Source organism: Drosophila subpulchrella, chromosome X (assembly GCF_014743375.2).
Source record: "Drosophila subpulchrella strain 33 F10 #4 breed RU33 chromosome X, RU_Dsub_v1.1 Primary Assembly, whole genome shotgun sequence".
Classification (NCBI taxonomy): domain Eukaryota; kingdom Metazoa; phylum Arthropoda; class Insecta; order Diptera; family Drosophilidae; genus Drosophila; species Drosophila subpulchrella.
Genome location: NC_050613.1, coordinates 8,234,638 through 8,249,393, shown reverse-complemented (window position 1 = coordinate 8,249,393; position 14,756 = coordinate 8,234,638). Strand labels below are relative to the sequence as shown.

The window sequence follows — 14,756 nt, the reverse complement described above, 5'->3', positions numbered from 1 at the left end:
CATTATATCCGCACCAACTGTCCAATGGATCGCACCACAATCTAGAAACTAAAAAAGATACAATCTTAACTTAAATTCTGATAAAATGCTCCCCCCTCTCTGGAAGTGGGCGTGGCTGCCGGTGGTGCTGCTAATTGCTGCGAAAATGGAACAGGTGGGCGGTAGGAACTATTTGGATTTAGCACGCACCGATAATCGGCTAACGAGGTTACCATTCTTTGGCGGCGGTGTGGGTCACCTGCTGAGGTATCTCAACCCTTTGTCGCCGAATCCCTCAACGGAACGGGAAAGAATCTCGGAGCTTCGCAGCGATCTGGATGCCAACTACGTGAGCTATCGAGGTGCGCAGCTGTGGAAGCTCAACTTTAATGCCACCCGGGGCTCATCCATGGAGGAGCGGGAGCCCGAGGAGGAGGAGGTGGAGCCCGAGGAGCGACAGGTGGTGGCCTCACCGGATGCCCAATTCAACGAGGTGGTCGCTTTGTTCGGTGAGTCAAAATCAATGGCCCGGAGGGCTTTTAAGAAGTCCGTCAAGCCGCAACAAAAAAAAAGAGAAATTGTCAGGCTTAGAAGAACACTTGGGGTCAAGCAAATAGTGCTAGAAACAAAAGAGAACGCTGTAGTCTACGGTCCCGACTATCAGATACCCTTTACTCACCTAAGGAGAGTGCGAGGGAGATGGAAATATGGTAGCAGCAAAGCTGTGGCTCACAATATTGCACACCCCGCAACAGCGCCACCTAGTGTAGATTTCTTAATATGCTTATAACTTTTTTAATAGATGGTCCGACCTGGACAATTTCTGGCATGAAGATTGATATTGATATTCAGAACAAAATTGCATTTACACTTTTAACTACGCTGCACTATGCGGAAATAAACTCTGCATGCCAAATCCCAACTTTTTAGCTTTTATAGTTTTCAAGATCTCAGCGTTCAAACGGACGAACAGACAGACATGGCTAGATCGACTCGGCTAGTAATGCTGATCAAGAATATATATACTTTGTAAGGTCGTAACGGTTAAAAAATTTGTGATATGTGTTCATTTTTAGAATTAACAGTTATTTTATGGTTTTAAGAATCTTAATCTAAACCAAATATCATTCAAAAATTGAAAATTTACCATTGATCTTCGGATCAATACTTGTCATATGATATACCCGAGGCCCATATTCAATCTTATTTTTTATAAGGGAATATTAACCAAATGTGATGATACGAAGATCAAAAGAAAAGTAATAAGAAAATAAAATTGATTTTGGCTTTCGCCTGTAAGTTTTTTTTAAATTACAACTGTTATTTGCAGTCCCTGCCTTAAACCTATCCTTTTTTGAATATAAATAAAAATGTAAAATCTTAGTATTCTTTAAAATTCACAATTCTTGAAGATTTACTATTATTATAATTCCTTAGCTTTATTTTGTTTCTTTTTGTATATTTCAAATTTTAATATCTTTTATCAATTATTTTTAATCCTACAAAGAAGAGTTTCCCTATACTAATCTGCAAAAAGGTAATATTTAAAACTAAACATGTACTGACACTATTCGGATTTCAAATCCAGTATCTTCCCACACCAACTTTCTTGACCCGGTCTGTGATAACGAGCGGCGGTTTTAGGGCGGGATCTGGTCAGTTCAAGGCAGGTCAGGTCAATTCGGCCATCTAAGCACGCGTTCGCACGCATAAATTTGTGGTTTTGGCATAAATCAGAGAACCGCTAGTCCAGAACCCAAAGCTGAGAGCCCAGTAAGCCAACTAACGATTTAGTTTGAAGATGCTGCCACTGGAAGCGCTCACGTTTGTGGCCCTCATGGGATCGGTTCTTGGCCAGAAGCTGGTGCTCTGGCGGAGTGTCTCCGTGCCGGAGATCTCCGGAATCTCGGGTCTGCCCCTGGCCCTGCTGACCCTCAACGGCAGCGAGCTGTACGAGTCCACCTTCGAGGGTCTGCAGTGGCTATCGCCTCTGGATCTGCGCCGTTTCGACTTCCTCTCACCGGGATCCTCGTACCAGATCAACAGGCGCTACCGGAATGGCAGCCATGTGCAGCGATACTACGGCTATCAGCTATGGAAAATCCATGAAACCCGACTGGAACTGCCCGAACTCAGGGCCCTTTGGCGGCACTTTGGTATAGACACACAGAAAGAGTTTGAAATATCAACAGCATTAGTCATATCTTAAATATTTACGAGACATGTTAACAAAGCATATTGGTCACTATCCGATTTGTGTTTCGAACCTAAAACCTTTATAAGTTATCGCATGTTAATATAACCTTATTCAGTTTTTGTCCTTACATATTGTATAAGGGATAAAGAAAATTCCAAGAAACAGGGTATGTAATAGAACATTCCGATGTTATAATGGCATACAGTCCCGCTCTTTATCAAGACCCTTTAGTAACTCTTAAGAGCTCCCCATAAAATCCTATTAAGACTTATGTACTATAATTTATAACTCATTTTAGGCAGCGAAGTGTGGAATATCAACCAGGATGGCATCGACATCCTCATCGAGCAACGCAATGTGGCCGATGCTAAGAAATTCATGGAGAAGGTGGGCTTCAGCTACAACATAATGATCGACGACATCGAATCGGCCATTGATGAGACCTACGTGGAAGTTCCGGCTGCGGATCATCCCTTGGATTCTGTGCGTAACAATTCTTTGCCGTGGATGGAAAGACCGGGATCTTTGATGAGCTGGCGGCGTTATCATGATCATGCCGATATCCAGCAGTTCTTGCAGACTCTCTTGGAAACCTATTCGGAAAATGTGGAACTAATCCAAATAGGGGTAACGCGCAACAAGCGCCCCCTGGAGGTAATCAGGTGCGTTAAAAATTACTATCTTTTCAAGAAAAATCAGATAAAAATGCGTTTGAAAGTATGCGGTACAGAAGACCGTGAATTCTTTAGGATTTTCCATATATAGTGATGCATACTTTTAGAGGCCTTTATAAAGGTTTTCAAATCTGCAGAGGTTCCAATTAACTAATCTTGTTTTCTTTTTTAAAGGGTATCCAATGGCAATCCGGACAACTGGGCGGTATTCGTGGATGCGGGAATGCAGGCAAGGGATTGGCTGAGTCCCGCCGCCCTGACCTACGCCATATCCAAGCTGACCCATCTGTGGGCCAGGCCAAAGGGTCGGGGTCAAGGTCAAAGGCAAAGCAGGGCGGATAAAGCGATGCGCCGCATCGACTGGTACTTCCTGCCACTGGCCAATCCCGATGGTTACCAATACTCGCGCCACACGGATCGCCTGTGGACCAAAAATCGGGGCTACGACAGTGCCAGCGGTTGCTACGGCGTAAATCTGGACCGGAACTTCCAGTACGGTTGGGGCGGCACCGGCTCGACGAGTAATCCCTGCCAGAATCTCTATCGTGGAGCCGAGAGCTTCTCCGAACCGGAAAGCAGAGATCTGCGAAGTTTCCTCACCGGAATGCGGGATTACTTGGGCGCCTATGTATCCCTGAGTGGCTATGGCCAGACGATTACCTATCCCTGGGGCGATGCGGACTATGTGACGGAGAATCAGAGGGATCTCAAGCAGACAGCAAGGAGGGCGATTCTTGCCCTCAGGCGATTGGACCAAGCGGAATACTCCTCGGGCACCAGTTACAACCAGAAATTGGCACGACCGGGTAACTCCGCCGATTGGGTGCAGGATCGCATCGAACCCCAGTTGGTGTTCAACATGTTCCTCAAGGATCAGGGACGCTACGGCTATCTACTGCCGCCGCACTATATCGTGGAGTCTGGCGAAGAGGTCTTCGAATTTCTGCGCACCATCGCCCAGCAATTGGAGTAGCTTCTCCATTGAACACAATAATATGTAGCATATGTTAAATCAGCAACGGAAATGGATAACTGGGATTGGCTATGCCCAAGAAAAACCCTGTATTTATTAGCCTCTTAATTTATTTATTTAATTTAAATTTGCTCTATAAATAAACATATTTATTTTGGGAATAGTTATATATCTAAGAAGTTATTTTGTCGCACAGCTAACCATTTTAGGTGGACTTTTAATAACATCAACAAATAGCGTAAAGCGTTTTCCTGATGTTTTTCTGGTAGTCCCAAATGATTATTTAAAAGAATTTTTATAAAAATTATTACATTTTGGATGTCAAAAAAATCTAGAATATATATCATATTTTTAGTGCAGATAGATTGGCTTGTATTATTGGCAAAATTTAAAAATGCCATCAAAAAATAATTTTTATTTTGCATTTCTTATTGGGTTTTCATTTCTAGCTTCATAAATATAATAACCCTGTTTTTTAAAAGGGGTAGAACTTCTGAATTTGGCAATAAAAATCGCTGGCTTTTTCTTACAAACTAAACAAGAGAAAGAGAAAGATTATGAAAGATTATGAGCCATCAACAATTTAAAATATCATAAATATATTTTTCGCATATTTAAACTGCATACTTTCAGGCTAAAGTGGGCAGGTAAAGCTCCCGCGTAGAACAGTTTCGTAAAGTTGGCCCAAAACCGAATTCTCCGGATTGTGGGCCATTCTCTTCTGCACTCTCTTCGGGCCCTTCTTCGGAGGGGTGGTGGAGGGTTAAGGGAGAGAACCGTTTACTGTTATTTGGGAGCCACGTGTTTGATTCGCTGCCAATTTCGATCACCGATTTCGCAATCGCGCGTCTCGTAAATGGCATTATCCATTAACGATCTTATGTAAACCTGGCCAAAAGGCGAATATGGCCAAGAAGAATGCTCAGCTGGCCAAATAGAAAGCTGAGAGAAAGAGGGGCGGCCATAGAGAGCTAAAGAGAGCACGAGAGCGAGCCCCAACTTTCACTTTCAATCGCGTTTCAAAAACCAGTAAGCTCGAACCACAACGCTTGCGATGTTTTGTTTTTCAGCTCTTGCCGCTTTATATATTTATCTTTTTTTTTGTGTTATATCTTGTTGTTGCATATTTGATTGGATTTATTTTGTGCATGCATATAGAAATTAAGCGAAAGGCCCGCGGCCATCGCCGCCTGCCGCCAAAGTCAAAGTCAAAGCTTTCAGCTACCGAAGAAAGTGATTTAAGCGATAATGAAAATAAACAAAAAACAAACAAGTTATTAAAAGAAATATGTATAGATATATAAACAAAAACCTCTGCCACAGAAACCATTAAGAAAGAGAACGATGAAAAATTTCAGCACAGAAAGAATTAAATTATTTTAGAACTGCTATTTAAAAAAAAAAAGATAAATGTATATTTTATTTTTTTTTTTGGATAAAGATTTAGATTATCTAGCATTTTTCTTAGACTTCAAGTTTGAAAAAAATGTTTTTATATAAAATATTAAATATTATAAAACTATCGCTTAACATCTTTAAATAATAATATTTAATTATTATAAAATAAAGTACTCCATTCAAATTAACATTTTTTTTTAAACTTTTTAAAAGTGCCCCAATTCCTTTCTTTTTTTTTTTGTGTAACCAGCATTTGCTGATCAATGAACCAGCAGCAGACAAAAAAAGGTGCCCTGAAAAAATCTTCCATTGTGGGGCCAAACTCTCGAAAAAAGGGTTAAAAGTGAAAATCTGGGTACCACAAAAAATACAAAAAAAATCAGTGAAACACCGGAAAAAAGTCAGAAACAAATAAAAAATAAATAATGCCTGGCGGCAAAAAAAAAGTGTGTTGGGGGAGGGGGGGGACAGGTGATCAAAGGCGAAAGAAAGTAAAACTCGCCAAGTGGGTCAAAATCGCCCCGTCACACAATCACACACAATCCATTAAATAAACACACACATGCGGTGATTTTGAGTTTGTGATACAATTGAAAATACAATTTACAATCGCACTTGTGTTCAGAAATCAGCTGCTGTTAAAAAAACAGATGGATGTATATATATATGTACATACATGTAAACGTAAATTTTACACTTGCCAACGCGTTGTAATTCTTGTATTTTTTATTGGCATTTCCGTTACATTTGATTCATGTTCCATCATAAGCAATTACAGTCGATGATTGTAATGATTAAAGATGAGATAAGCTCGAATGTCGGGATTGACAGCTTTGCACCTTTACATTTTTATGCGCTGGGAGTTTCCATCGATAGGTAAAAACTTGAAAAAACCATAAAAAAGTAATGTATTCAAAATCAAATGATTCATTAAACAGTATATTTTTAATTTACGAGCTTTTAAACTTTTGCCTTAATAAAGTTTGGAAGAAAAAACCTTTCCATTAAATGTTTTGTCACATTTTTATTTACAAAGCTACGTGACTAATGGATTATTTGAAATATATAGACAGATCTTCAGAAATGAATGTCTCACAAAGTTCTGGTCTCTGAAAATCCCTCATTGCAAGAAAAGAATTCTGTGCTTTAACCCGTGACTCATGTTTAGACCACTTGGGCATAAACAAGAAACAAATTAGCAAGTGGGCAGCCACCCCTGGGTCTTCAAGCAAGTTCAAGATAACCATTGTGGGACGACGGAGAATAATATTATTGAAAACTGATAACAGTAATGAAATTCCTAAAATTAAAATAATTTAAAACACGGAAATTAAATTTTTGCCGCTGGAAATTCCGAATATGAAAAAAGAATTCCAAGGTTAAACCGGTGACTGATGTTGTCTTTATTACCAGGTTAACAAAACGATATTGATATATTGACACAATCGCCCTTGTTAGTTTTAAAAACCGGTTTCCGATAAAATATATTTTGTTTTCCAAAGTGCAAAGTGTTTTTGTTTACATCATTTACATTCCTTATCGCTGAAAATTCCGGATAAGAAAAAAAGAATTTCAAGACTGTTGATTATTATTTTTGATTTTATCATGTATTAGCAAGTGGTCAGCCCCTGTGGGCTGGTTTAGACCAACAAAGGCTGACCACTTGCTTATGTACCTTCCATGATAAAAATAATATGTCTTCAAAGACGGGAACTCACATTCCTTATCACCGGAAATACCTGGTAAGAGAACAAGAATTCCGTGACTGAACCCGTGACTCATCATGCCTTGATCACTTTGTTTGTTTAGCTGATGTATCAGCAAGTGGACAGCTCCTCCTATGGGAAACCGTTAAATGCATTTGAGTGCAACTCGATGTGTGTGAGTGAGTCAAAGTGTCAATGTCGCGGGTGCAAGCGAGACAGCTGCTTGCGTGGGCGTGGGCCTTGCATTCTGCCTCTCTCTCTCTCTCTCTCTCCCTTTCCCTCTCGCCCCCTCTCACCTGAGTGGGATGCAGGCAGCCAGAAAGAGGCAGCGCGAGTGCGTGGAGCATTTGGGGGGAGCAGCTCCTCTCCCTCTCTCCCTCTCTCTCTAGCCACTCTTCCTCTTCTCTCGCCGCCGCCACCTCTGCGGCTGCGCTGCTGCCTCGCTGCCGGCGTCGCTGCCGTTTCCATTTCCAATTTCCATTTACGCGACGATCGCTTTAAAGATCGGTCGTCGGTCAGCGCGAAAATTTACAACACTCTTGGGCTCCCCCTTTTGTTGTTGTTGTGGTTTTTGTTTTGTAATTCTCGGTTTCGTTTATTGTGTTTTTTCCGTTTTTTTTTTTAAATTTTTTTATATTTTTTTTTTGGATAACGGCTCCCTTGCGCCGACAGAGCGGCAATATAAAATTGAAGCGCATACAAGCAGCATTTAGTCGAAGTTTGAAGCTCAGGCCGCGATACACTCTCTCCCACACACACAAACACACACCCACAAGTTCGCAAATTGCACTCGCTCTCAAAGAGCCGGCAACTGGAAGAAGAAGAACTGGAAGAGCGCCTCAGCATCCCGAACAACAACAAAAAAACGGTAAGGGAAAAAGACACCAAAATTCAAAAAAAAAAGTGAAAAGCACAAAAAAAAACGAAAAAAAGAAGGGCAAGAACTCAAGAGAAGACTGAAGAAGAGCGGGGAGAAGAATTCGGAAGAAAGTGGGGAGTTTATCAAAGAAAGTGCGAAGGTTACTGAAGAAAAGGGAGTAGCAAAGAAAGGGGAGGAGAAAATGCAGGCACCGCAGAAGAAAGAGGGGTGACTCTTATTAAAAGAAAGAAGAATTGAGATTAAATAAAAGTGAAGAAAAACTGCAGAAGACTAAAGGGATGACCGTGCATAAATAAGGGAGAATTCCTTATAAATGAGGATGAACATTGAAGGAGAATGATTCGAGATTCTACAAAAAAGAATAAAGAACGAGGAAGAGGGATAATTGATGAACAATGCGTTTTATTAATGTATAATTTATGGGAGCCATCAGAAGAATTCGCCGTATAAGAAAAGGAAAAAGCATTCGGAGTAAATATTGATGAGTCTGAACGATTTTGAGATTTCGAAAAAATCTGTAGTAAGAAAGAAATAACAGTTTGAAGAATCAAGAAAGAAAGAAAGAAATGTGGGAGAACACGGAAGAATTGCAAAACGAGCGAGACTTAAACGTTGAAATGTAGAACATATTTCAAATATTATCAGGAAAGACACCATGAACCAAAGGGAGGCCAGATTACATACAAATAAATGTATTTAAAGCTGTTCAGCGAACGAGGAAGTGCAAAATGCAGCGGCTTCATTTTTCAACAGGTTTTGACTTACATTTTTTGGCCCCTAAACGGAACAAGTTTAAATTTTTTACGTCTTTCGTCCATATTTTTTGTTTGTGTGTAAAGTGGAACACACTACGGTTATACAGCCCTTAATTTCAAAAACAAATGACATCTTTTTTAACCTCTCAGAATATCTTTATCGTTTAGGATTCAGTATTTTCGATATAATACTTGAATATATGAGAGATTATTTTGAATGTTGCAAATATATAGAGCACGATTTAAAGAAGTGGGTAATACACTAGTTGGTTTGAACTTAAGACCAGTAGTCTCTTAATTTTGAATTTCATCTCAAGGCGCAAAGGTTTAATGTTTAAAATAATTCAAGATCAAAATGTTAGTCTCGCAGCTTCAGAGTCAAGTCTACAATGTATTCTAAAATTGTTTACATTTCGGAATGAAATGCAGGTATATACGACTCAGTTAATGGAAGGAGAACGGGGGCACGAAGGTCGAGGTGAACAGCGGCGATTGAAACCCAATCCGAAACTGTGTTTGTACTCCACATTCGACTCCCGAGATCCGAGATCTGAGAACCAGTTCTCGGAGTTCGGAGACTACGAGACTCGGAGAAACGGAGACGACCCTCTCCATCGTTCAAGTGCCACTTTCTGCCTGGCAATAAAAAGAAAATAAACACGAAAATACAAATACGCATCCATAAAAATAAACCAAAATGAAAACAAAACCTAAAAAACGGGCCAGGGAAATTAGCACAGAAGCGTTAAAAACGGCGTTTCGAAATCGGTATGATGACCAGGAAAAGTTTGTTTGCCCAAAATCCAGATCTTAGGGTCCAGTAACTAAGACGCAGTAGTTAGCCCATCCATCATTGTGCATACAAAGCAGAGAGAACAGGAACACGAAACACTGATTGAGTCAATAAAATCCACAATGAGCCCCACGCCCCCGGAACTTCGAGAATTCTGGGGACTCACGGATCGAACGATCCAAACGATCGATCGCCACTGGAATCCGTAAAACAATGCAAATTGGTTGAGATATTCGTTTGTTTACTGAAAATCCAAATTGATTGCCTGTATGAAATGCAAGTTTTAATACACCCAAAAAAAAATATTATTTGAGATATAAGGATCTTCATTTAAGATGAGATTTTAAAACCTTTTTTTCAAAGCAATGTCTGAAATATATTTTTGAAATTTTTGAAATTTTGATTAGTGTGGAATGATCATCATTACGAATATAAACTGATTTTAATCTCCAAATTAAGTTAATCAAGAAGTGTTATTTGGGATTTTTAAGTTAAGATTCTAAAACTCATGCGTGTTTTCATGAAAAACATGTCAAAACTATTAGCGTTATCTAGTATGTTTAATTACTTATTGGCAATGACAGACACAAAAAAAACAGGGTTACGAGTAAGTCACACATCTAGATAACCCTAACCATTAACAATGAAACGGAAACATTTGTTGTATTTTTTTGTTTGCTTTTTTTTTGTGGCGGGTAATTTGACGAACTTTTTCTGTAACCATTATTATTTTCCCTGATACCAGTTGGAGTTTGCTTTTAGTTTCGTTTTGCATTCAGTTCTCGCAACCTGAACGGCTGGGTTAGATGTTCGATTGGTTCCATTGCAATTGCTGTTAAACAAGGTTATATTTCAAAACCATTAAAATAAACCATATTAGAAATAAAGTCTGATATTGGACTTTAGCAGGGTTTTCCATTTGCAAATTGGCTAGTGAAATGTTTAGATGGTAAACAAAAAAAAAACGACATATTCAAGGCTTGTTTATATTCCAACTACAGATGACTCTAAAAAGCAAGCACTTCGGTCATAAATAGCGTGTTTTTATTGCAAACTAAACAAGCGTGTACTATTTTAACCTTTAGAGTTTAACAATGGTCATTACCACTTGTTGGTAGCAACTAGTAGCTCAATAGAGTCCATAAATAACAATATGAAAATCGTGACATCGGCTGTTTGAAGCTTTCGATTTGTATATTTGGCCAAAGACTGGGGCTTTCCAAGGCCTGTTTTTCCTTGAACACTGATCGGAACCCAATTAATGAAGCTGCTTACAGTGATAACATCTCACTGATTACTGATTACTGATAAGGGAATTGCTTTTCCAGGTCAACCTGCTGATAGACACAAAGATGACGCAAGAAACTCATCTGCTGGTGCTGCTCCTTATGGCGGCGATGGCAGCCAGTTCAGCCGCCGAGACGATGCCCTCCAATCTCACCCAGCTGGAAGTCAACGAGATTCCCCAGCGATATGATGAGGCGCAACTGTGGCGGATCTACAACATCTCGGAGGCGATGCAACACCGAGTGCCCGTGGGTCAAATGCTGGAGCAAAAGTTCGGCGGCAATATCTGGAAGGAGAACTCCAAATTCCTGGACATCTCCATTGCCAGGGATCAACTGAAGGCGGCGCGCAGCTTTCTGTCCGCCCATCGCCTGGATCCCCAGATTTTGTCCGACAACATTCAATCAATGATCGATGAGGAGCTGCTCGACGGCATCCAGGGCAGTTCATTCGCCCACGGCAAAAGAACGAGTAAGTGGTGTTAAACGGCATGGGTATCTCATATATTTATTAAATATATATTGGGAAAACCCCACAGAAAAGGCGGCCAGGAGCAGCATGCACTGGAAGGACTACCATGATCTGGAGACCATCTATAGCTTTATGCGGGAGATCCGCACCAAGTTCCCCAACATTGTGCGATTGTACACCATTGGCCAAACGGCCGAGGGTCGAGATCTGAAAGTGCTCAGGTAGGTGTAAGCATTAGTTAAGCTAAAACACATTGTCCGGCACTTTAAATTAATATTTTCCGGCTTGGATATTGTAACACCAGTTAGTTAATGGATTTCTTAAAAGTATTTAAGCAGTATTACTTTTTTAAACGGGTTACCTAAGTCATATTTTTCAAGCCAATACCTAGAAATGTAGCTCATAATATATGGCAATGCATTTTTTATAATTAGGGGCTGTTCAATATTACGTAATCATACTCCTGTGAAACAAATGATTTTGTTCACAAAAAGTAATTAAAAATAGGAAAAACTATATATTCCCTTAACTACTTGTAAACAATATTTTAGGTAGTATACACCCACAGTTTGGAATTAATTGATTGCAATTAAAACCGCGAGACTTTTCAATACTATCTGTAAAATATATGTTTTAACAACCATTATTTTTAATGATCAATAAATTAAGAGGGCATTATATTCTTTGATATATTAACTTCTAAACCTATCAAACCAAAGGCCCATACTTATGCAATCATATAAAACATTTTACAACGGATGTAAAAATGTAAAGCCCACTTTTAGGCACTAAGAAATATCAAAGTAACACGCCTCGATGAAAAAAAAAACTGCAAAACTAGGGTTTTATAAGTTATATACCTTATCCATCCAGAAAACCTATCCAATTTCCTGCTAAACAGTCAAACTAAAACATTATTTTTATACCCTCCAGAATCTCCGAGAATCCCCGCGAGAACAAGAAGGTCTGGATCGACGGCGGCATCCACGCCCGCGAATGGATTAGTCCCGCCACGGTGACCTTCATCCTGTACCAACTGATGTCCAACTGGGAGAACCAGCCGGCGTACATTCGCGGCCTGACCTGGTACATTATGCCGGTGATGAATCCCGATGGCTACGAGTACAGTCGCACGACGAATCGCCTGTGGCGCAAGAATCGCTCTGCATCGCGACGGGCTCAGTGCAACGGTGTCGATCTCAACCGGAACTTTGATATCGGCTGGAATGGCTATGGTTCCTCGACGAATCCCTGCAGTGACACCTATCGCGGATCCTCGCCAGCTTCGGAGCGGGAGACGCGAGCGGTGGCCGAGTTCCTGGCCAAGAGGAAATACAATCTCGAGTCGTACCTGACGTTCCACAGTTACGGACAGATGATCGTCTATCCATGGGCGTACAAGGCCGTCAAGGTGAAGGATTCGAGTGTGCTGCAACGAGTGGCCAGCTTGGCTGCGGAGCGGATTGTCCAGAAAACGAGCACGGCGTACAGGGCGGCGGTTACCCACGAGGTGCTGGGCATCGCAGGCGGTGGCTCCGACGACTGGAGCCGTGCCGCTCTGGGCGTCAAATATGTGTACACCATTGAGCTGCGGGATCGTGGAACCTACGGATTCGTCCTGCCGCCGCGCTTCATCAAGGACACGGCGCTCGAGGGTTGGACAGTGGCGGAGACGGTGGCCCAGGCCATTGGTCCCAGTTCGTCCGGTTGAATTGAGCCGCCTAATCTTCCCCGCATCTCGGTGTAATTTGTAATCTCTGTCGCTTTCTCTTACACCCCCCACCTTGTGTGTTTGCGAACTGTGTGTGCATGTGTGTCTGAAGGATTATTTATGTTTGTTTGAGTGCTTGTTTTGGTGACTGAGAATTAACGTGTGTTTGGGGTGGGCTGCTGTATCCTTTGAATCCTGTACGGCTTGAAATAAACAAATCTGCGCTATTTATTACTATAAATCGCTGGGGACACTTATTTTGGTGGTATTATAATGGGCATACAATGGATAGTTTCAAAAGGGTGGAGCTATGTACCTTGTTCCCCAAGTCCTGACAGAGAAACCCATTGGTTCTTCATCAAAATCTTATTTCAGAGAACTCATTTGACCAGCAGATCTTCCCAACAAATAATTCCAATCAGTAGATTTAAATTAGAATTCCGAGTAGAATAGATGGATTTTAACAGGAAGAATCCATTTCTGGTCAAAGCCTTTTATTGTGACATTAGAGAACTTAATCTCTAAGAGAATGTTTTATAAACTAACCAAAAGATTAATACTAACTTATTAAAATATCATTTATGTATGTATACCACACACAACAGATTTTGCCAAAAAGGTTTATAAAACACTTAACGAACTACAAGCCAATAGGAATACATGGGAAATAGACCTAGAAAAGCTAGAACTCACCGTATCCTCGTCGTCATCGGTGTTATCCTGGAGTTGCAGCTGCAGCTGCGCCATGGCCGTATGGATCTCCATGTCCATGTCCTTGGGCGTGGACTCCTCGGAAATGACCGACTCTGAGGGCAGGTTGTCCACAAAGGCGGCGAAGCCACAACCATTATTGCTGTCCAATGGCGTCTGCACGGATGTGGGCGAGGCCGAGGATTTGGAACCGGATCTGGGCCGGACTTTGCCATTAATTCCGGCGGTTTTTGGCGGCAAGGGAGCTGAGGGCAAATGCTCGATGCGATGGGTGTAGCGTGTGTTCAGCCGGATGCTGCTGTGCGGCGAGGATTGCGGTGACGAGGAGGAGCCATCACCTGCGGGAGCAGCTGCCTCTTCGGCGAGGGATTTCAGCGATCCAGCAGACCTAGAACTCTCCATATCCGTGGCGAGCCCGCCCAGACGCAGCTGCTGTTGGATCAGGCGCTCGGCTTCCTGCAGCAATTCGTCCACGGATCGCATGTCCGTGCTGTCGGACAGGCGACTCACCTCCTGGAAAATGGACTCCGGATCCGGATCCGTCAGTACACCGCCGCCGCAGTCCTGCTCCTTGGCCAGGAACTCAATGATCGCGCCGCCGTTCGCGTAGTCCAGCCCCTCCGCCTCCGCCACGCCCTGTTTGCGGGGGCTGAGCACCTGCGACATGGCCCGCCGATCCGTATCCAAATCGGGCCAGAGGATATATGACTTGGCACCTTGTGTTTATCCTATTTTCCAGTTGGTATCTCCGATGCGCCTGTCTGTTTGTTTGTTTGTTTGCTCTTCTCTGCTTCTCTGCCAATGCAAACCAATTGAAAACGAATCGAAAGCAGTCGGATGTTGGGGTCTATATGGGTTTTCCGGGCTATCCGGGGGTGACCAGAGCACGGATCTGGGGGTCACGGATCTCACGGGTGCGGACACGAGGCTCAGCGGACGCGGCGCATCGTCAGTTTGGCCGTGGCAACAACATTTAAACCAACTTTTTGCACCACTTTTTTTTTAGAGATGGCCAAACAGCGATGGTCAGGTGGTTCGATAGTCCCGCTGTTTCTTGAGAGGGTATTCGATTGTTTCTAGAAGGGGAACACCACTTTTCGAATATTTTCCTTTAGTTTTTATTGGAACCTAGAGTTTGCACTAAACAGCCGAAAAAAGCACTCGAAGTCACAACACTCAAATGGCTACAATTCTAGTCTGGCCCTATCAAATCCAATTTCT

General features: G+C 41.9%; 3 protein-coding genes across 3 annotated transcripts in view; 2 read left to right on the top strand and 1 right to left on the bottom strand.

Moving 5' to 3' along the window:
• LOC119556125 (centrosomal protein of 162 kDa) overlaps positions 1-14,551 on the bottom strand; it is a 31,449-nt gene extending 16,898 nt beyond the window's left edge. Inside the window, exon 1 of the mRNA XM_037868011.1 lies at positions 13,518-14,551. Coding sequence (XP_037723939.1) covers positions 13,518-14,201 — 684 coding nt within the window. The 5' untranslated portion in view covers positions 14,202-14,551. The remainder of the gene's footprint in view (positions 1-13,517) is intronic.
• Positions 86-3,823, top strand: LOC119557172 (zinc carboxypeptidase A 1). The gene is made up of 4 exons (XM_037869777.1): positions 86-488; positions 1,797-2,135; positions 2,475-2,838; positions 3,025-3,823. Exons 1-4 carry the CDS (start codon positions 86-88, stop codon positions 3,821-3,823), a joined length of 1,905 nt encoding a protein of 634 aa, XP_037725705.1.
• LOC119556126 (carboxypeptidase B) lies at positions 7,418-13,065 on the top strand. Its single transcript, XM_037868013.1, has 4 exons — positions 7,418-7,795; positions 10,684-11,113; positions 11,181-11,334; positions 12,047-13,065. The coding sequence occupies exons 2-4, from the start codon at positions 10,708-10,710 to the stop codon at positions 12,822-12,824; spliced, it is 1,338 nt and encodes a 445-aa protein (XP_037723941.1). The 5' UTR covers positions 7,418-7,795; positions 10,684-10,707; the 3' UTR covers positions 12,825-13,065.
• Positions 14,552-14,756: the final 205 nt, after the last annotated feature.